Source organism: Squalius cephalus (genome assembly GCF_949319135.1).
Source record: "Squalius cephalus genome assembly, chromosome: 3".
Classification (NCBI taxonomy): domain Eukaryota; kingdom Metazoa; phylum Chordata; class Actinopteri; order Cypriniformes; family Leuciscidae; genus Squalius; species Squalius cephalus.
The window spans coordinates 13,698,166-13,722,189 of record NC_137124.1 but is presented as its reverse complement, the minus strand read 5'-3'; the positions used below and the strand labels follow the sequence as shown (position 1 = coordinate 13,722,189).

The window sequence follows — 24,024 nt, the reverse complement described above, 5'->3', positions numbered from 1 at the left end:
AGCCTATGTGGGGTGATAAGCTAATAGCTGTGGCACAGAGGAAGAATTTAAAGGGGTTTTGCTTTTGCAGAAGGTTGAATATTACACCCTTTTGTTTTGTTACACCACATTTGGATAGGCTTGGGAAGCACTTTGTCATTCTTTGTCATTTTACAACATATCATTCTTTATTATTTTTATTTTCAAATACATTTTATGCATTTTTTAAAGAATAAAAAAAAAAATCTATTTACGATGTTAAGGTCCTTTCACACGAAATGCGATTTTTTTTAGCACAAATGACAAGCCATACACTGTTGTAAAAAGGTTTGTAATTTTGCAGTTGTTATTAAAGAGCCCTTAAGAGTCAAGCTTTTTGTCCATTTTCATAAAATCAAATAATTTAGAATTTTCTATCCTCTAACTGGGCTTACCAAGTATCCAAATGTGTAGTTGCTGTGTAAAAGTGGTTATGCTTTAAGGTTTTGTTTTTTTCCGGATCTGCTAAATTCACCACGAACCTTGATAATAAACGCTATTTAATAAATATTATATCATTTTAATGAACATTATGTTATGTTATGTTATGTTATGTTATGTTATGTTATGTTATGTTATGTTATGTTATGTTATGTTATGTTATCATCACAAGAACATACTTAGCCTTTGTAAATTTGTCAATAGAATCCAAAGATGCTTTCTAGCCACTATTGATTCCAATATGGCAGGTATATGACACACAAGTCAGAGTTATTGTTGTCTCTGCAGGCTTAAACTAATGTAATTCTTCCCCCAAGATTTCTGTCTTTTAAATAAGATTAGGGCGTATTGCTCCACCCCAGCTCACATGCTTTGCTCAGTCAGCAGGTTGGATTTTGACAGACAGTTTCGGGCTCTCGGCCTGACACTGTGTGTACATAGGTAAAGACAGCCTCTCCAAGCCGCTGTCACTCATTCCAGTCCGAAGCGTTTTATCACAGCCGTGAGCTCAAGCTCATCACTGTCTGCTCAAACTCCAGGGGATTGTAGGAAGATGTCTTCCATTCACACCCTGTTCACTCACGGTTGGGGTCATCTTGCTTTAGCCTGCTTTCTCAACAACTGCTGATAGTTGATTCTGGAGCACAGCATAGGATCTGTTTCATCCCAGACGATGAAAAAAAGAAAAGAAAGTTTGTTGGTGCACTGAACATTGTTCAGTCTCAGTTGGATGGCCCGTTTAACATAATTGCAGAAAAATGTGAACAAAAACTGAACTCACAGTGACATTTATTCAAGTTGTTGTTTTTGAGATGTTTCAGGCAGTGAGCTAAGTTGTTTACATGACTGGTTCAGTACAGCAAATTTGCACATATAATTACATTTTTATTTACTTCTTCATTTTTTCTCACAGTAACTGTGAGTTTCTCTGCTTATAAGAAACAATCAGGCTTTTATCGAATTGTAGGCCGCAGCTGCATTTGTCTTCAGTCTTTCTAAATCATTTCACTTTCTTGAACATTCAAGCTGAAATTTAAGTAATAAATAATAAACTTAAATCTAAAAGTGATATTTAAATGTAAATGTGAAGCTGAAACAATGTTGAACCAGAATGATAGGCAGGCTTACTGGTTGCACTAAAATTTCCCCCTCCTAATTATATAGGATATGTTCACACTGTCAGTTTTTGGGATTGACAACCGCATTTACTTACAGTTGTGAGTCTCGAAATGTCCCGTTCACACAGCAACTAGAGTAGTGTCTCAAATACTGCAACGGGAGTCAAGCCTGTTATGTTTTACCCATTACCATAGTGACAGTGACCAAAGTAATATCAAAGATTTCATGCGACGTCCTTAAAACTGAAAAGGCTTATCACTTTTGACATGAAAAGAGTCCAATCGAGCCGCGAGTTCATCCATCAAATCTTCATAAACCGACCGCCGCTTCTATAGAGTTGCTAAGGCCTTTTGCCGAACTTGCTCTACTCCCTTTTCCTTATCAGTTTGGAAATGTATTTTCAATAAAAAATTAAGAAAATATTCTAAAAATGGAAATAAAGGTGTGTTTAAAGTATTTATCGGTTAGGGGCAGGTGTAGGGAGGGCTTTATCGTCCCAATAAGGCGGCTTCCATTTAATAAATTTAATAAGTATAATAATTTACACTCTATGCTATTAGTGCATACCGTTTCACGTACAACAACGAGGAGTAGTATCTGCCCCTATTTATAAGTATAAATAGCATCTAACACTTATTGCATAGTGTAAATAGAATCTAACACTATTTTCACTTAGCATAAATAGAATATCGCTAAGAAAAGGCTACTGTTTTCACTTAGTGTAATCTAGTTGCTATTTTCACTTAGTGTAAATAGCATCTATCATTATTTGTACTTAATGCAAATAGCATGTATTGCTACAGTATTTGCACTTAGGTCAAATAGCTGCTGTCTTTTAAAAATCTTACTAAGCCCAAACTTTTGACCGGTAGTGTATCTTAAGGGCCTGTTTACACCTGGTCACTTCATGCGTTTTTACTGATCAGATAGCTATCTGATTTATCAAAACGATTCCATTTACAACTGGTCACATAAATGTGTTTTCGCAAAATGGATTTAAATCCGATCTTCAACTCCCACGCTTGGAGTTCACATCACCGAAATCAACAGATATGAGCTGCATTTTATTGATCATCAGCTCATTTCAAAATCAGAAACCACAATAGGTGAGCGGCAACAGCACTGGTAAGATCATTTTGTTTCTTTACTTTTAATGAAGATGATTGTGTGTTAAACGTCTGCGACTTAATTTCACTTTGATTTGCGATAGTTTTCACATTGGCTTGATGAATAGATGCTCAGCTGCTCATCTGCGGTGATGCATGCTCCAGCAGCGCCGTCATATCTGCCTTTAACATGACATATAGCCTATAACACGCTCTCACACGTTTATTTCTTAGCATTGTTGGGAGGAGTAAAATTTATATAATGCGGTTTCAACAACCAGATGCATTTAGACTTGTCCAGTTTCGTCTGGAATGCGGCCCAGACCACCTCCTGGTGTGGTTTGAGCGATCGGATTTAAATTCGTCTCGAATGCGTTTCGGAGGGCATTTACACCTGGTCTTTTCACAATCGGATAGCTATCCGATCACAGAAAACGTGTAAACAGCCCCTAACAGTCTAATCCTTTCTGCCATCTCTCGGTCTATACTGTGATACAGCCAAACCCTATTTTGTATCTTCAAATACACTATCATAAGGTCAAAGCTTGTCCAGACAGATACTAGAGGGTCCCGCGAATGACAGAGGTGTGAGGGGCACTAATGAATGCCGAACTGTCACTGTGCCCAGGCCTGGCAGAATGCCGACACCTCACAGCAGCTCAAAGCTGTCATCCACGGAGCTGCCGTGCCCCGACACCTGGGCCCGCCACCTTCAGCTGCTCTGATGAGTTGAGAGACAGGGGCAGATGGCAGTGTTGAACTGGCACAGGGTTACGGTGTTTGGAGCAAAGCTGCACGCCCCTGCAAAACTCAATCAGTGGGCTGCCTTGATCTGGCCGATCCGCTGGAGATTTGGTTTTCCTAGCGTAATTGGACCCTCTATATCCTAGAGATCAACCAAAAGCATGGAAACAGATACTTAACACTATACTCTTATCATGCTCACTAATGTTGCATTTATTTGATCAAACCTACAGTAAAAAAAAGAAAAAAAGAAAAAAACAGTAATACTGTAAATATTATTACAATTTAAATTAACTGTTTTTGGTAACTGTCCTTGTTACATGTACTTACCATAGTAATAACAGTAAATTATGCATAATTACATGCAACTAACCCTCAACCTAATCCTACCCTAACCCTATAGTAAGTACATGTAGTTGCTTATATTACTCAGTACTCAAATGTATAATCACACTGTAACAATGACACCTTAAAATCAAGTGTAACCCTGTTTTCTATTTTAATATATTTTAAAATGTAGAAGGCAAAGCTGGATTTTTTACCAGCCATTCAAATATGCTGATTTGCAGCTCAAGAAACATGTCATGTTTCATTGTGTTTCCCCTCTGACCTAGTTTTCCCGTGGGTTTGATTTACTCATTAGATTCACATGTTGCCCATCAATTAGCTGATTAGTTCTTTTTGTTATCTTCGTGTATTTAAACCCTGTGTTCTCCCTCATTCTCTGTCCGTTCTCGTCCATGTTATGTTGAGTTGGTGTAAGTTTCCTCTCTGATCTCCAGAGTTTGTCGTTAAATACCATTATTACTATTCGCCTTCATCTTCATGAGTTTTCACTACCAACCTGTGACAAAACATTTCTTATTAATAAGAATTTTGAAAACAGCTGTGCTGCTTAATATTTTTGTGGAAACCATGATACATTTTTTTCAGCATTATTTGATAAATAAAAAGATTTTAAAAAGCCTTTATTTGAAAAAGACATTTGTAACCCTATAAATGTTGTTGCTGGTTGTTTTGATTAATTTAATGCATTCTTGCTTAATTTCTTAAAAAAAGAAATGCAAAGCTCTGTCATGAAACTCTAGATGGCTCAGGCTAATAGGTCCTTAACTCAAACTGCTTGCAATCACATCATTCTCTATAGGTCACAGCTGACTGGTTCCTGCAGTATTAGTAGCCAATGAGCTCGCTGCTCAGCCTTCAAATACTTGGTTAGCATTTGCCTTAGCAGTTCACCGCGCTTTCAGAAACCCTCCATCTTCCCCAGCTCCACCTGTATAGATGCAGTAAGGGTAATTCATGTATGCTATATTGTACAGATGCAGCATGCCCTACTTACTCACAGCAGCGTGTCGTGTTTGTATTGGCTGTTCCAAGTTCCAGACTTGCTTTGCAGTATTAGCAGCGTAGCAGATCTATTCCGCCAAGACCAACTATATCAGCATTGTCATACCCATTTCCATGCCAAACACTCCAAGAGTTGTCATGTCAGACATTAAATTATGCTATTGTTCTACTTTGAACAATTACTTTGCAAAAAACTATTTGTTATGGTTATTATTAATAAATGTACTTGAACATCAGTCTATTTTCTAAAAGAAATAAGACACTCCATGCAATGTGTTACAGTGATTTCACCACAGTTAACTTCACCTCTGGAAAGATGAATGTATATTTAAATTGGGTCATTTATGTAGTAGAAATGTGAAATTATTTTTGAATTTGGAGCCTTCTAAGACTGAGAAAAGCCAGAAAATGTATTTTTGGCTCATGTGGATGAAAGACAACAACTCCCAGAATGCACTTGCTTCGCTGCTCTACTAGGCCACTCCCAAGCCACGCCTACCGGTTAGAGAGCAGTTGTAAACAACAAAGCTAAGCTACTAACGTTAGTCTCCGTGAGTCTGCCCGGGTTTTTGAGATCGCACAAAATGTCCGGGATTCGGCTTTTGCGTTCTACAGTCGCGCACAGGACGAGACTAGGGACGCGGGAGAACACCTGTGAGACGCACTGGTCTTGTATCTCTCACGGAGGAGCGGGTATTTTCTTAGCAATGATAAAACGCACATCAACCGATCACGCCACCGGCCTTGCGTCGTTCTCCCGCGGCCCTAGCCTCGTCCTGCTCGCCACAGTAAACGTGATGAATGGCGACTGTAGAACGCAAAAGCCGGTGGCGTGATTACTGATGAGCGCCTGTGAGATGCACCGGTCTCGTGGGCTATCTCTCATGGAGGAGCGGGTATTTTCTTTGCAAGGGTAAAACGCACATCAACCGATCACTTGTTTAGCGTTCATGTAAACACTACATTCAAATTCACCAATCGGAATGATTTCAGTTAGATTGAAACAAAAGGTGTGCATGTAAACAATGAATGGTGAAATCAAACGCACTGGCACTGATCTGTGATAGGTCTGTTAGCGCATTAGGTCCAACCCCCTATGGGCGGGTTTGAAAGGGTGGGAACTAGTGCTTGTAGTCTCAACAGAAATCCCCCCCTCTTACACTTCCTCCGACAATGACGCAAAATGACGATTTTTGCGTCATTGTGGGAGGAAGTGTAAGAGGTAAATACGGATTTCTCCCGTCTCAGGGGAAAATGAGAGAGTGTTGCACGACCATTCAATAGTATGACTGGGTTTCTAACAATGCAAAGCTTAATGCAAATGGGTGGAGTGTTCCTTTAAGGTTTAATCTTGGTACAATAACTGTAAAACATGACTTCTCGTGGCTTTACTGCCTGAAAAAAAAAAAAAAAAAAAAAGAAAACCTAAAATTCAGCTGTGGACTATAAGGGATGCATTGAATAGTGATGGGATATTAAATTAAATCACACTGCCCACAGAGTTTCCTGTTTTAGTTATTGGCAACATCTCTGCCAAGCTGACCAATATGGTAAAAAAAATTTTATCTGAGACTTGAAAATGCCAGTGTCCCATTGTCTGAAGGCCTAATCTGACAGGAGGGCCTGTCAGGCCTCCATTGGGCTTAAATTAGATCAGTCAGATGAGCAGATACATGCACAGCATGAGAATAATGTTGTGTATAAAACCTGCACCTTTGGGATGCATAGTACTACATGCTGCACATACATGTCCAATCCTTTAAGATTTAAATCAAGCTAAACTGTAGTATTCGGTGCAAATTTTAAGAGCAAATGTTTCTAATACAGTAAAAACAATTTTTTAAGTCCTCACTGTGGTGAAAATGTTGTTTATATGTCTATGTGGTGTTTGTTTTTAATGAGCTTTAAGACAAACTATGTGCAAATTCATAAGTCAACACCATTGCTGAGTATTAAAAAAGATGCGAGTTTGAAATTGGTGTTTCTGAAGTTCACAAACTACCTTGTAACCAATCACGTCAACATGCCGGCGGGCTTTTGCATATCATTAACAGCGAACTAGCAGGGGAGTCTCGAGAGATGCCAGGTTATCCCGGTATATTTTTTTGTTGATCGGGTAGATTTAGCAATATAGCGGGTGTATGATGTATATTACGGTGTTATGATGAACTATATACCTTTCCCCACTGACGTTCTGAGTTGTTCAAAGCGTTTCTGATGATTGTTAAAAGGCAGACTGAAATGGCGAATGGGAACATAACATTAGCAACACATTATTAGCGGTTTGATAACATGGTCAAGCAAAAGACTAATCATATTAATTACTGTTATGTGGCAGAGATTGTAAAGAGCGATACCATTGGTGGGGCTAATTAGCATATTCATGGATTCACGTATACTAAATGAAGCAAGGGGCGTAGAGTTGCATTCAAGCTATTTTAAGGCATGCAGACGTTTAAACGTTTAAAAAACTTTTAAATGTGTCATTTTGCTGATCAAAGATTAGTTTTAAGGGATACAATTATTGACTACAGGGGGGACTTTAAGATATATTCAAAAAAACATTATCTTATATTTAGATAGATAGATAGATAGATAGATAGATAGATAGATAGATAGATAGATAGATAGATAGATAGATAGATAGATAGATAGATAGATAGGTTGGTTCTTGGTCTTAAAGCGTCTGGCTCCTATGTTTTTCTTTGCACTATGATGAAGGAAGTCTTAAATTATAATGATCATTGCACAAAAAGTTTTAGGGGCCAAGAGTCTGTGTACACCCCAGTTATAATAGCTGCTATACCCCTGGCCTTACTGCCCACCGCTAGTGCAAAAAAAGCAGAACACATTTTAGCAAAGTGTTGGTTCCTTTGCAGGCCTTCGGGAGATTGAACATGCGACTCGTCGTACTTTTGCTAGTGGTGACGGCTGATGAGACTCTGAATGGATTCACGACTGTAATAGGGGAGCTATTGAAAGAGACAGCAGAGAGGTAGTTTCACCTGCTGGGTGCACAGACCACCTGGAGGAATTGAAACACAAGCGATTATTTGGTCCGGCTGCAGTTGCAGCTTGTCCCAAGTGTTTTTGTTCATGTCCCAAGTGTTCTTGTTCTCTATCCTTCCTTATTTCCCCAACTGGGCTTATATATTTCCTCTCTTTTCAAGCTTCCCCTGCCAGGATTATGCCTGAAAGCATGATGTCCCATCTCATGAATCTATTTCCTCTACTCATTGTGCAAACACTGAAAACCAGCGTCATCAAAGCCAGGCAATCAAAGGGGACTATAAGCTATTTGTGGGGCAGTGCGTCTCATGCAATGCAGCTTTTCCAGGTTTCTAGTTTGAAGACTTGCAATATGTTACATTTAAAGTACCTTTCTTCTTGTTTCTTTTTTTCCAGTGCCGCAGAGCATGTAAACACTGATGAAATAAGTTGGTTATTTCATAATAGTATACACATCACCGGTGCAAATTACTGATTCAGCCTTTTAAAAAAGGCATTTTCTACAGCAAAGAGCAACTGGACAGCAGTTACACCCAACAAGGCATTAATGTAGCCATTTTAAACTATTATTGCACTTGCATGCTTTTCTATGGGACTTCTCAGTAATTAACATGAGCGTGTTGACATGAAAATAACACATTTCTTTAGCAGCACCCACTTGTGTCTGGGAAAATATTTCTGTTTTGGTTCCTGTTGTTATAAGGGTTGAAAACATTTATTCCCTTTAGTTGCTCAGTATTAGTGAGTTGTGGCCAGTGTTGGTTGTAATGCATTACTAAGTAATTACTGTAATTTCCCTAGAAAAAGTAAAGTAAGGGATTATTCTGTAATTTAATTACAGTTACTTCTTATGTAATGGCATTGAATACTGTATAGACTTTAGAACAATTCTTTATAAAACAATAGTGGATTTATCACGACAATTTAACGTCCATTGTCCACAAGAATATTTGAAGGACAAATATCCCCCCCCCCCCCCACACACACACACTCACACTCACAATTTCAACCCGAAAGAAATATTCTAGAGTTCGGCATAACTAGAATGATGCATATTTGTTTTAAAAATAACTAAGAAATATCTATTTTAATGCTTCTTTTGTATTATTTTAAATAATTTTAAGTAATCTTGAGGCCCTTTTTAAGTAAACTTCTTGAGGAAGTTTGTTGAGGCCCCCTAGTTAAGAACCACTGTTTTACAGGAATTTTGAACTGCACTTTTTGAACATTTTTCAGCTACAGTAAATCACCATAAACCAGCTGAGATCAGCAAATCAGTTTAGTTTGTTTTAAGTGCTTGTTGTCACTTTAATGTTTCGTGTTTCGAAATTCTGTAAAGTCTGTGAGACTCATTTGATTGCTGCCAAGTTTTCCAAAGTTGCTTCTTAAGAGAAAAGATGGAACGCTGCTCACCCTGTAATGCCGTAGACAGTAAAGAGAATCCTTTATTAAACTATAACTGATTAGTATACGCTAGGATAGAAGTGGCTTATACTTTTTTCGGAAAGCCAAATGTTTTAGGAGTCGTAAGCGGTGTTTTAAATTTAAAGCAGGTATCTGCTGTTGTGAATAATAGACGACAGCATGACTCAGCCTCGTGCAGATAGAGAGAGAGAGAGAGTTAGAGGAAACTGAACAGGGTGGGCGGCACACTGCATCTCCACAACACGGCTTTTAAAAGTTAGCTTTAGCCAAGCCAAAAACAGATATGGCAGAACTCCATCTCAGCCCTTGAACCAGAGCTGAGCAATTAAGCTCCCGGTTGGTATTTTTTTCCCTTCAAGCATGTCTTTCCAGCGATTTTTTATTTTTTTAAACAAAATACAGAAACATTCAAGCCAGTCTTTAAATGTGCACAGCTTAACACCGTTTATGACTCAATGTGTGCTTACACGGTCTGTAACCTTTTCATGATAGATTGATTGATTTGAGGAGGTTTGTACAAAGCTTGTAAGGATGTCTTGCTTGCTAGATGTTATAAGGCTGCTATATGAGAAAAAGAGATAGTCAAATGAATAAAATATTGTGTGTTAGAGGTAGCCTAGATTCAGTGTAGGTCTGACAACTTATTTCACCTATATTACATTCCATCTATCATGGTTAAAATAATTTCATTGTAAGCAAGTTTGAATCTGGCTTAGGTTATGTCCCTGTCCTTTTCGCATTGTTTGTTGCTTTACACTGCCATGTCCAATTAAAGGTAAAAAGTCCATGGTATATACAGTATATACTATAAAAGACTATATACAGGGTTCTCAAGTTTTATCAAAAGCTTGGAGTGAGATCACATGCGGTTAGGGGAGGAGCCCTAATGAAGCCCCGCCCCCGCCCCCAAATTTTACCCATTGTTCATAATTAACCAGCACAAATTGAAATTATAACAATTGGTAAATCTGATAAATGACAGAGCAATTCATCACATCAAATATACTAATGTTAGGCTATATTTCAAAATTACAAATATACAAAAATTACAAAAATATAACAAATTGCTCCAAACAGTTTGGAAAAACAAATGTATTAAAACATATTATATAAACACAAACTTTTATGTTAGATGCGATTAATCGATTTGACAGCACTAGTTTAAACATACATTTTTGAGTCATGAATAATATTATCATTTTCTTGAACTTATAAAAACTCTGGTACAATGCTAATTATTATCTCAAATGGTAAAATATATTTTTGCTTTTTCCCTGACATCTTTGAAAAATACAAATGCAATGGCAATGATTAATGTATGTTTTGACAGGATATAAAATATTACCCAGAGCACTCTGCTTTAATACATGTAGCCTTAATGTAACTAGAAAGACTATTAATACAGTATAATATATAATTTAAAATAAAATAAAGAAATACATTCTTCATTCCTTCCCATACCCACTAACATTTCCCTTAGTTTCAGATAACGTTAGCCAAACTGAGCCAAAGCTTCTGGCCTGGTTGCAAAGTAGTTGTAGAGTTTTTGACTGCATCAATAATAATGTATACGATGGGCTATATATTAAAGGTTCTAGCCTAAAAATGTTAGACGAGCTTTCTTCCAACTTACCTTCTCCATCACGATGTGTGTTCGCGCGATGTTGTTGGTTACCTAGTAACCACGGTGGCCGAGAATGTTCCGTCAACTTACGTGTGTTCGCGCATCTAACGCAATCTGACCGAGATACGTGCTGGCGGCAGGAAACTTCACTTTGTGTGCCCGCGGCTCGTATACAACGTTACATATAAAGCTTGCAGGACAACTTGGTTGGCATTGCCTTTTCAGCGTGAGAAATACACGGTGTGGCGTGTGAGCGTGTGAACTGGTTGAATTGCGTGTGTCTCACAGCCAATGCGTGAGACTTGAGAACCCTGATATATATAGAAATGATAAAAATCAATTGTTATACAATTTTATAGGGTTGTAACAATATATCGTTATATTAAAATGTGACGATATGTATCGGTGATGTGAACGATATGTATCGCTATATAGAGTTCATTTGATTCAAGAATCAGCTTACTGTATAACCTTACGGTATAGTTCACCTAAAAATGAAAATTCTGTCATACTTACCCTCATGTTGTTTCAAACCAATGAGATTTTCATTCATCTTCCACAAATGAATATATTTTTATGAAACCTGAGACATTTCTGTCCCTCCATATAAATTCCCCTTAAACTTAAAAGATCCAAAAACAGGTCATAAAGGCATCGTTAAAATAATAAATCGAGCCGTTTAATCCAAGTCTTCTGAAGAGACATGATCGCTTTATATGATGAACAGATTTACTGATCAACACACATACTGTAGTAAACACGAATGTTCAAATGTTTGTGAATGCATGTGTTTAACATAATTCAGTATTTTCAGCTTCAGAATTATGAATATTTTTATATACAGGATCAAGTACATTTTTGTTAATTTTTTTACCATATGACTTAGAAGTTATAATAAAAAACCTTGTCTTTATTTTGGCTTAAAAAGTATCTTGATATGTATCGTGAGTCAGCGTCATGATAGTATAATGACATGAGTGTATCGTTACACCCCTACAATTTTATACATACAGTATATGCATTTTTTGTATTAGTATTGTTTTAGTAATTGTAGTGCTTTTCTAATTATTATTTAAGTATAATTTTTTCTTCTAATATTTAGCTTCATTTCGATTAGCGAAAACAATTTAATAGTTTTAGTTAACAATAACTTAACTAACAATAATAACTTTAGTTAACTGCTGAACACTAAAAATGTTTGCATATTCAACAATATTATGCTATATATTATATATATATATATATATATATATATATATATATAAAATGTATATATATATATTTAATATAAATCATTTATTTAAACAATGATTTTTTAATACATATATGCATTTGTATTAATTTTATTTTATAGGCATGTATTATTCAACAAAAGGCAGTAATTATATAACCATGTGTCATTTTAATATTACTTATATACTATTGTAGTGTTTATTTTGAATTAGCTTTTATATCTATATTTTCAGTTGAATTTTGGTTTTGTTTTAGTATTTGTAGTGGTTTGTATTTTTTTATATAGCTTTCATTTATTTTTATTACAGTTTTAGTAATTAAACTTATTTTATTTCAGTTAGTTGCCAACATTTCTAATTTTCATTTAAGTATACCTTATTCTTTTAATACAGTATATTAAGCTGAATTTAAATGAACGAAAAACAATTTAATAGTTTTAGTTAACAATAATGAATCTGCTGAACACTAAAAATGATTTATATATATTTCTTATTCTATTCTTTTGTTTATTTAAACAAGAAAAAATGAACTCAACTTTAGTTCACAATCATGGGCTCAGTTTCCTGTTTTGAACAGAGTATTCCACCCCCTCAAGCGTGTGGTTCTTGTTATAATCACTGAATCACTGGCCTGCCTCTCAATCCATGATTAAAGAGCAGTATTGAAATCGTACCCACACTGACCCAGACGTAAACAGTTGCTTCAGAACCGAGCAGCAGAAGATCTGTGAGTGGCATTATGATGAATCATAAACGGCCTCTTTATCACTGATTGTTGAGAGGTTATATATATACAGTCTTGTTTTTCTCTGAATTGTTGTGGGAGTATATTCTTTAATGTACACACACCTAAAGGATTATTAGGAACACCTGTTCAATTTCTCATTAATGCAATTATCTAATCAACCAATCACATGGCAGTTGCTTCAATGCATTTAGGGGTGTGGTCCTGGTCAAGACAATCTCCTGAACTCCAAACTGAATGTCAGAATGGGAAAGAAAGGTGATTTAAGCAATTTTGAGCGTGGCATGGTTGTTGGTGCCAGATGGGGCGGTCTGAGTATTTCACAATCTGCTCAGTTACTGTGATTTTCACGCACAACCATTTCTAGGGTTTACAAAGAATGGTGTGAAAAGGGAAAAACATCCAGTATGCGGCAGTCATGTGGGCGAAAATGCCTTGATGATGCTAGAGGTCAGAGGAGAATGTGCCAACTGATTCAAGCTGATAGAAGAGCAACTTTGACAGAAATAACCACTCGTTACAACCGAGGTATGCAGCAAAGCATTTGTGAAGCCACAACACGCACAACCTTGAGACGGATGGGCTACAACAGCAGAAGACCCCACTGGGTACCACTCATCTCCACTACAAATAGGAAAAAGAGGCTACAATTTGCACGAGCTCACCAAAATTGGACAGTTGAAGACTGGAAAAATGTTGCCTGGTTTGATGAGTCTTGATTTCTGTTGAGACATTCAGATGGTAGAGTCAGAATTTGGCGTAAACAGAATGAGAACATGGATCCATCATGCCTTGTTACCACTGTGCAGGCTGGTGGTGGTGGTGTAATGGTGTGGGGGATGTTTTCTTGGCACATTTTAGGCCCTTTAGTGCCAATTGGGCATCGTTTAAATGCCACGGCCTACCTGAGCATTGTTTCTGACCATGTCCATCCCTTTATGACCACCATGTACCCATCCTCTGATGGCTACTTCCAGCAGGATAATGCACCATGTCACAAAGCTCGAATCATTTCAAATTGGTTTCTTGAACATGACAATGAGTTCACTGTACTAAAATGGCCCCCACAGTCACCAGATCTCAACCCAATAGAGCATCTTTGGGATGTGGTGGAACGGGAGCTTCGTGCCCTGGATGTGCATCCCACAAATCTCCATCAACTGCAAGATGCTATGCTATCAATATGGGCCAACATTTCTAAAGAATGCTTTCAGCACCTTGTTGAATCAATGCCATGTAGAATTAAGGCAGTTCTGAAGGCGAAAGGGGGTCAAACACAGTATTAGTATGGTGTTCCTAATAATCCTTTAGGTGAGTGTATTTTCTTTGCATTAAGAATAATGCTGTGCTCACAATAGTCTGTAGTGTATTTTTCCTTTGTGACAGTTGTTTACCATTTTAATGTCACATGATATAAGTACATTATCATGTTATTACAGTATACTCTTTATTGTTAGATTTTACATTTGAACCGTGAATTTGCATGTGCTGACGTTCTGAGATCAATGCTTTTCCGTCAAACGGAAAGAAAAATGTATTTCGCATTAGGAGCGCAGACTTAGAAAATGCAAATGTTCTCACACATAGGCATGATTATTTTGGTATCTCTCTCCTAGACTGCTATTTTCAATTTTTCATAAATTCAGTGTGGCTCTTGCACAACTGGTGCCAAATTAATTTATTTCCTAATTCATTAACTACCATCCGCCCTGTTCAATTTGCACTGACATTTTTCTTCACAGTGCTGAAAGATGACCTTTTAAAAGAGCAGCTCCTGAAATATGCAGGTGGCTTTGCACAAAACACCAAAACATTTAGATTTACATTGAAGGCATTTATCAGATTATTGTTATTAATGTGTTATGTTGCAGAACAGAAATAGTACAGAAAGTAGTAAAAAAAATTCTGCTCACCAAGGCTGCATTTATGTGAACAAAAACAGTAACAACAGCAATATTTTGATCGTGAATTATAATTATAATTTTAAAAATATGGCAAAGCTGAATTTTCAGGATCATTACTCCAGTCTTTAGTGTCACATTGTCCTTCAGAAATCATTCTAATATGCTGATTTGCTGCTCAATAAACATTTATTATTATTATCAATGTTCAAAACGCTTGTGCTGCTTGATATTTTTGTGGAAACTGTGATACATTTTTCAGGATTTGATGAATATAAAGTTATTAAGCAGCATTTAGTTGAAATCGATTTTTTTTTTAAATCTAATGTTTAAGTCTTTACTGTCACTTTTGATCAATTTAATACATCCTTGCTGAATAAAAGTATGAATTTCTTTTTTTTCTTTTTTTTTTTAAACACTTTCTCCCTAAACTTTTGAATAGCAGTTTGCTGTTTATTTATTTCAAATACTGTTATGAAAAGTATGCGACAAGATTATGTAACCTTTCACCCTAATTTTATTTGAATCAAATTCTGTGGCAGCAATGTAGCCTATGCATTATTCAGCATAAGGAAATCCCAGAATGCATTGTGACAGAAATGTAAATTCTAAATATAGTTAATTGAATACTAAAGAAAAAGTGTACACTTGTAACCACTTGGCTACGTCACCCTGAGTTGTGTTTTTTTTTACTTTATCCAGGCATCAATAGAGGGTTCATAGCAGAGGAAATGCATATGAATATCTGTCCTGGTTGAAGATCAGCTGGGCTGCAGCATTCTCCATGTGCTGCAGACATTTTATTGCTTACACTGGGCTGTCGGCCAACAGTGAGTTGCAGTAATGAAGATGAGACCAGACTAAGGCCTGTACTGTAGTAAATCTCCTGTCCAACATACAGGAATAGAGATATAGTGTTTTGAATTCACAGATTTGTCATTATCTTAAAGGGGTCACATGATGAGCAATATCATTTTCCTTGATCCTTTGAAAGAGATTAGTTTGATGTACTATGTGCATTTTCACAACTCAAAACTCAGAACTCAAAAACACTGCTTATTAGGGGTGTAATGATACCCTCATGTCATGATTCGATACATACTGTATCACGATACTGAACTCACAATACGATATTATTGTGATACTCCAAGACATATGGTAAAAGCTTAACAAAAAATGTACTGTTGATTAAAATGCTACATTTTGGTATTACATTGGGGGTGTAAATGAATAGGCTTGGAATTGGTGCTGGTAAACCAATGCGCAGGACAATAGTGAATAAAAATATTCATGATTCTGAAGCTAAAAATGCAGAAATATTTTAGACGCATATTCTTGCACTGTCTCTGACTAGATGTTTTTCAAATAATGTAGGCCACATTTTACTGGTAACATATGGCAAATGACATTTGGCACCCACTGCGCATAGACACGTCGAAACGACGTCTTTTCTACGTCGTTTTTGCACGTCCAATTTTGCTCCCCTTGAAGGTGCAGACTGTGACGCCAGATGACGTCTTTTTTCCGACGTCTTCCACACGTATAATGTTGACGTCCGTCCACAAAAGTTTGTTTGTGGGAAGAAGGAAGGAGACGGGGTCGGCTTGCTGTGGATCGTGTGTTTTATTAGATACTGTACGTCTTTTCCAAACAATAATCGCGCTCAGTGCGCTCAAACAAAACAGCGGCTTCTTTAGACTTCTCCTCATGAGACGACACACACACACACACACGCACCTTGTTCTTGCTTTCCCTGGGAATTGAACTCGTGATCTTAGCGTTACAAGCGCCAACGCTCTACTGTTTGAGCTACAGTATCACCTGATGCTGAGACGATCAAATGGAGTTTTTGGAAAATGATCTTAAAGGGATACTCCACCGTTTTTTCATATTAATCTATGTTATTCCCTTAACTAAGACGAGTTGATACATACCTCTCTCGTCTCAGTGCGTGCACTAAATCGCTCTGTCTTGCGGCAAAACTTTGTTAGCCCAGTTCATTCAATATGTGCCAAGCAGAGAAGCTACCAAACACCTCAACGTTTTCCCTATTTAAATACAGTTACTCGCGTAGTGTAACTCGACCTAGGACGGTGACACAAAACAAAACATTGCGCTTTTCTAAGCGTGTAAAATGGATAACTATATTGTATGGCGGAATACCATAGCAAGTGCTTGGAAGCACTTCGACTTCGGCGCAGTAATATCTTCACTCGTGAAAAATCCTCTCACCGGCCCCCGCTCCCTCTAGTGAAGATATTACTGCGCCGAAGTCGAAGAGGTATGTATCTTAGTTAAGGGAATAACATAGTTTAATATGAAAAAACGGTGGAGTATCCCTTTAAATAATTATAAATAATCTGTAGGCCTATTCATATTAATCATGTTGATAATAACAATGTTGATATTTGAGGATCACTTTTCAAAAACGCTATAAATCCATTTAAATAGTTTTCAGGAAAATTACATTTTTTACCTAGACCCACACATTTTGTGAATATTCAATTTATCCTGTTAAAATGTTTTTTGGCTCAGTCTAAACGTGTTGAACAATGGATTATTAAATCAAACAACAAAATTGTTGATGATAAATTCAAAGTTTTTTTTTTTTTTTTTTTCATAACGCTATAAATCTTATAAAAAATTTTTGGAAAAAATGTATGGTTTGTCTTAAAAAATCATCTGGAGGTCCTGCGGCGCGAATGAGGCGTTTAGCGCGGCGCGGACAAGCGAATGAGGCGAATTGAGCGTCTGGCGATACGCGCGAGTGATTTGAGAGTGAGAGAGCGAGAGAGAGTGAGATAATTCTGTTTAGAGGATATATCGCGTTTAGGCTAAAAATAATTTAAAATGAAAATAATGTGGAAAGAAACTGCATTTTGGAGTACATTTTAAACAAGGAAATAGCGATTTGGCATGAAACGTGGATGGAGCGAATAGGTTCAGTACACAGCAAAATTACATGGCAAACTCTTTTTTTTTAAATGGCGTTTATCGCGTTAAAAAAAAAATATTACATAGTAATAATCATGTAAATTTCCTCCACCTGTCATAGACGTCCAAATGACGTCCAAAAAAATTACCCAGTTCAAAGGTCCGATGTTGAACGTCAATATGACGTCCAAGTTGGGTCATGGTTGGACGTCCAAATAGTGGACCTAGTCTGGTCCAGAATTGGTCATGGACCAACGGACCCAATATAGACATGATCTGCACGTCTATCTGACGTCCAATGTTTAGTGGGCATTATCAGGGCCCACAAATATTCCCCCATTGCATTATTATACATTATATTCATCATTATAGTACTTTTGATGTAGTATTGACACTAATCACACATTTTTTCCTCACACAGAAATTTTATTTTGGGTGAACTATACACAATACATGTTGTCACTATCCACAATACATATTATGATGATACATTGTGACACGGTATATTGTTACACCCCTACTGCTTATTGAAATGAATCTGCAAAATTGTCTTTTTTGAACTTCACAACTTTCTGATATCCAACAGGTTTGTCAATGCATGACTGTTTGCAGTTATATGTAAATGTTGATTTGTTGTGCAGACATTTGGCTTGACTGGTCATGGTGAGTTAAAAGGAGAAATCAGTAGAGATGTTGTTATTCCTAAACAACGAAAAGTCTGCCAAACCTTGTGCTATTCCTAACAGTGTGGAGCACCTGTTGCTCTGCATATCCTTCTAAACAATCCCATTGTTAGAAACGAGCAGCTGAAGTTTATTTTTAACAAAGTGCTTGATCTTTCAGTCTGACTTTATCCATTTATGCAGTATATTTCAGCTTGGATTGTTTTGCGATTCTGTCACAATATGCATGGCTTCCCAAAGAGGCTTTTATTGAAAGATGAGACAGTTAAAAACTATTTTGGATCCAACAGCTGAAAGTAAAGTTTTTCTTAAAGGCACAGCAGCAAAAAACAAACAAACAAACAAACACACACACACACACACTATGGCGCCGGCGCCACAGAGATTCTAGCTTGTGTTAGAATACGAAAAAACATTTTAGCACAAAAAAATGACACTTCAGTAAGCTTCACCTTTAAGTAACACCCACAAAGATGTGCAATTACATAGATTGACTTATGCAACACATTTTAATAAGACTCCATCAGAAGCTCTTGAGGCAGGAACTGAATGGTTGAATTGCTAGTTTAAAATGAAAAACAGACTACTCAAAGGCTTCAGAAAGAGTGTAAGTGTGTGTTTTTGAGTGTGTGTTGTGGGTGGTGACACTTTAAAGTGCACAGCAGCAACAAAACCCCTCCCCCTGCATCAGAGAGCTTGTTGCTATGGTGATGGGCTTTGGCAGCCAGCAAAGCTTGTTAAAACTCATAAGAGTTTCAGTGACCCTAAGAATACACCAGTCGTCTAGTCAAAATAGCTTATTAGAAATTAGTTTATAGACATGCATCCATCACTCCGGCCATCCAACAGCTGTGTGTATCTCTAAAGAGCAGATCTCTGAGGAGGAAAAAAAAAAAGCTATGTGGTTGCTAGGATGTTGCTTACTGGTCCAAGTCAAAAAGAGGCCACACACAAGATGATATATTTTGTTGTCTCTTTCAATGTAAGTCTAAGGGATTTTCTCCTGTTTATGCAAGCTGCACAATTTTAGGGATCCGTAGCATATGTCGCATGATCCTTCAGAACACGTGTCCTAAAGAGACGCAATGCGATAAGTTTTCAGCGATAAGAAATGTATCTGTCCACATCAGACACGACACGACTATGAGATGACAAAATCAATCTAAAATCACAGCCAATCAGAACACCATGTGGGCGGAGTCTCTGCAATCACTGCATTCCCTACGAAATGTATAAGTATATTATCAAATTCAAAAGTATTATACCACTTTAATACTTAATGAGTGACTGAAACTATCATAGAATACACTTGTTTTTTCACCGTTTGTTTCCTTTCATTTATTTTCAAGATCTAATGGCTATTTTCACGATGGTTATAAAAGGTCACACAAAATGATATTTAAACTCGCATTAGGATAGAAACTCTGATTAACGTGGAAAAACATACATTTTAACACGTGTTGAACAGTCACGTCTGGGTATATACTAATATACTAATTTATTGCTCAAGTAACATTCCATATTAATATACCAGTATTGAAAACAGTTGTGCTGCTCAGTTTTTTTGTGGAAACCATGATTTTTTTTTTTTTTTTTTTTTTTCATGAAAGTTAAAAAGAACAGCATTTATTTACAACAGAAATCTTTTGTAACAATATAAAAGTCTTTACTCTCATTTTTGATCAGTTTAATGCATCCTTGTTGAATTAAATAAAAAATCTCATTGGCTACAAACATTTGCACTTTAGTTTGCATTTTTGGCAGTCGTTTCATTGCTGCTTATTTTAAATGAAAGTACGACCTTTGAATCATTTTGCCAGATGTTTTGTAAAGGATAAAACATGATTTTTATTTTTTTTCCACTGAGTTTACCAATAACAAACTTATACGTTTTCTCTACTTAGGAAAATATAAGGGCTATTAGTTCCTTCTGAGTGCTTCCCTCAGTGTATTATTTGATATATTTGAGTCAGGCTGAAACATATCTATCCAAAGGTTTCAGACCATAGGCCATTTATAACCATATTTTGCACAGAATCTTCAAAATATACATTAATACAAATTATTACATTACCAATTTTGGCCAAATATGGATGCTTAATATGATTTAAGTTGAATTACAGACCTTCACATACAAGTTCTGTGATGTCTGTTCCCTTTTTTCCTCCATATCATGGATGTCCATCTTTTTTTAAAACCAGTAGATTTATTTTAATACCCCATACCGCATATCATGCCTTCAGCTTTGTTGGTTAAAAGCCATTTACAAGTCCCAGACCACCTCTTTGTATTGAATTTGTTGGCTTTTAAAACCTGCAGTCTTTCATTGCGTCTACTGAATTTGTAGACGGCGAACTGCTCAAGTTCTCTTTATTGATTTGGCTGAGCGGCCCCTGCAGCTGCTCCTTTTCTCTCAGCTCCTCTTGGCAGTGACGGAGACTCTCTCTGATTTCCTGTTGCATAAAGTCCTTCTCTCTCATGTTAACTCTTTCGTTAATGTCGTGTTTGACAGAGCGTGTTCACTGAATTAGTATTTGTGTAACACGTTCATTAACTATTAAGGTTCGCAGGCTTTTTATTCGAGTGCTTAATTATGTTCAGTATTTGTTAGTATTTTACAATATTCTGACAGTATTTGTTAGTATTCTATTTCTACACAAAAAACTTTGTTCAATTTACTTTATTAAAATGAGCTAAAGCAACACAATTGCTGAACAGTTTGCTGGTAAGATTTTTTTTTTTGAAAGAAGTCTCATGGCATGCTCACCAAGGCACGCATTTATTTGCTCAAAATATGTAATTCTTCTGGTTACCATTGTGCTGAAGAGTAGAGTTTGTGCTTAGGTGGCCACATGTATGATTCATTACTCAATGAGAAATAGCTGTGCTAATAATAATATTTCTTACTTGTTGTATTTGAATGCAAATGTGCTATGTGAGTTATAGAAACTATATATGAAACATACATAACTGAAACATTAATTAAACACTATTAAGTTCAGCATGTTCAAACATGTCTAAAATGAATCAAATAATTTCCGCTAACTATACTTGCCTTACATTTTAGTAAAAATTCTATTCTATTCTATTCTATTCTATTCTATTCTATTCTATTCTATTCTATTCTATTCTATTCTATTCATATGTTAAGGTCAATATGCAATCAAATTGACATGCTTCTAGTCTTAATGTATTGATTGTGTGTTGATTGAATTTGCTTCACCTTTCTTTCTTGTCATGAATCTCTGATCTGATCTTTTTCTCAATAAATATCCAGTTTCACTCAGAATTGCCACATTTTATAAGTAAATGGGGCCGTAACCTTATTTCATGTTGATTTGTGTCGATTCATGTGTTCACAGCTTAATCGTAAATCACTATCCCTCTTTCTTTCCCCCCCCCCCCCCCCCCCCCCAGAAACCTGTCCAGGAACCCTCTGACGACACTCTCTTGGCAGCTTTTTCAGCACCTTCAGCTGGCCGAACTGTAAGTTCATCCTGCATTGGTTAACAGTATTTCACCAATGTGAGATAAATCACACACAAATCACTGTATAAACACACCAAGCAATAATTCCTCAATCTATGATAGATCTCCAAACTCTCTCTGCATAGATTTTCTGTGATAAGCAGGACTCGCCTGCCAAATTGGACGCTGAAATGCAGGCTTGATTATCAATTGCATTGCTGTGTTCATTAGAAATGTTTTCAGCACGTTACTGTTGATTAATTTGTTTGTGCACCCCCTGCTCTCCCCCCTCGAATAGACTTGTGTCTCTGTCAAAGCAAAACTTCTCCAGTGATGAAGCAGAAATACTGTTTATGTCTGCGAACAGTGGAGTTGCTCGTGCTGGTTAATTAAGACATGGCATTGAAATGTATTGGTCTTGTCTGCTGAGAGCCTGACCTCATTTTCTTGTTTGTCATGAATATTTGAGCAATCTACATGTACATAAAGTGATGAGTTTGTTTATTGATTGTGAGCGGCGACGTGGTGCCGTCACGTTGTGTTTAAAATGATAAAACAATTCAATTATTTTTCATTTGACATGTCCTGTCCTCGTTCTTTGTTGTGGCTGAACACAACTTGCAGAGCCACTGACATATGTCCTGCTTAATTTTTTATTACGCACATTTTTGGCCTTTCATTTCAGAATGTGTTAGGGGATTTCGACTGTGTGCAGTACTGTCTTTTCCTGTCCTCGCTGATGTGGATATTGTGGATGATGATATAAACAACGCATGTCATTCGTCCAAATCTGTCCTTTGGAAAATGAGAAATTAATTGTTAACTGTAATGGTGGATTAGGCATATTTTCCAGGTGGGGTGCTTTAGAGATCATTTCAGCACAGTTCAGTGCTGAAAAGTAAGATTAAATTCAGTACTAAAATATGTGTTCAACTGCATCAAAACATACCATTATGTGCCAATATCAAAATATGAACCTGGCTCATATTGTTTCGTGTAATCTTTGGTTTTGGGTAAATTACAGGAATAATCTATGGAAACTTGATTTTGCCACGGAGTAAAAAAAAAAAAAAAGTTATTGTGACTTTAAATTCCCAATTTTGACTTTTTTTCCCTTGGAATTCTGAGTTTATATCTCACAAGTTTTCCCCCGCGATTCAGATGAAAGGAAAATCATAATTGCAATATAAAAAAGTCTGAAGTGCCTTTTTATTTTGTCATCCCATGGTGGGAAAAAACAAAACAATTGTGAATTTCCCAGAAAAAAATTCTGACAGAAGAAAAACAAAATCAAAATTGTGAGATAAAAAGTTCGCAATTACTTTTTTTTATTTTATTCCGTGGCATAAACAAGCTTTCATAATAGTCAGTAAATGTCAGGGAAATTATAAAATAAAGACCTGGGGCCGTATTCACAAAGAATTTTAAGGCTAAAAGTAGCTCCTAACTGGCGAATTTAGGAGCAACTCCTAAAAATAATGGGCGTGTCACTCGTAACTTTAGGACTCCTCATTTTTTTGACTAAGAGTAATTCACGAAGCATTTTAGCCCTAAAAGTAGCACCTAAGCCTGGGACAGCTTAAAAGAAGTCGAGAGGACTCCTAACTCACTAAGACCTATTCACAAACCGCTTTTTGTGGCATTTCACGTTACGATGTTTTGAAATGCGTATGCGGCGGCTACAGGAGCTTCCAGTCGCGAGGGAACAATTTTGCATTGTAGGCATAACTAGGGATGCAATAACGCCACCAACAACAACCAAAACTACTCATTGCATGTAAACTAATTGTAACGTTTCATTGTGAATCAAATTAAAATGTTCTTCTCTTTGCAAATGTAGGCAGAGGCATATAGTGACAGATTAATTCAATAATTTTGCAAATATATTGCAGCAATCCATATGTTTCATTAGGCTACTAGGCTATTTGTTTTGCCTTACTCTTTATTCATTTAGGCTATTTATTCAGTTATTCATCATCTTCCGTCCTTCGCACTACTTGTGTAGCGCACGCATTCTCAGACTTGTCACCTGTCACTCATCATCGTAGGGGAGGTGTTTGGAATCATTCCCGCGTTACAATCATCAGCCAATCAAGGTGGTCACTTCAGTCAAGCTCGTGCATGAGTAATGATGTCATCCATAGCAACGAAGACTCACTCTTAGTTTAGGAGTTGTCATTTTTCTTTACTAAGAGTAGGTCTGAAAGGCATTGTGAATAACTTTT

At 36.8% G+C, this 24,024-nt stretch overlaps 1 protein-coding gene across 4 annotated transcripts in view; it reads left to right on the top strand.

Moving 5' to 3' along the window:
- Positions 1–24,024, top strand: part of ntrk3b (neurotrophic tyrosine kinase, receptor, type 3b) — a 135,770-nt gene that overhangs the window by 40,949 nt on the left and 70,797 nt on the right. For all 4 annotated transcript variants that reach the window (XM_079867216.1, XM_079867215.1, XM_079867213.1 and 1 more), the window contains exon 4: positions 21,749–21,817. In XM_079867216.1, the coding sequence (XP_079723342.1) occupies positions 21,749–21,817 (69 nt within the window). The remainder of the gene's footprint in view (positions 1–21,748; positions 21,818–24,024) is intronic.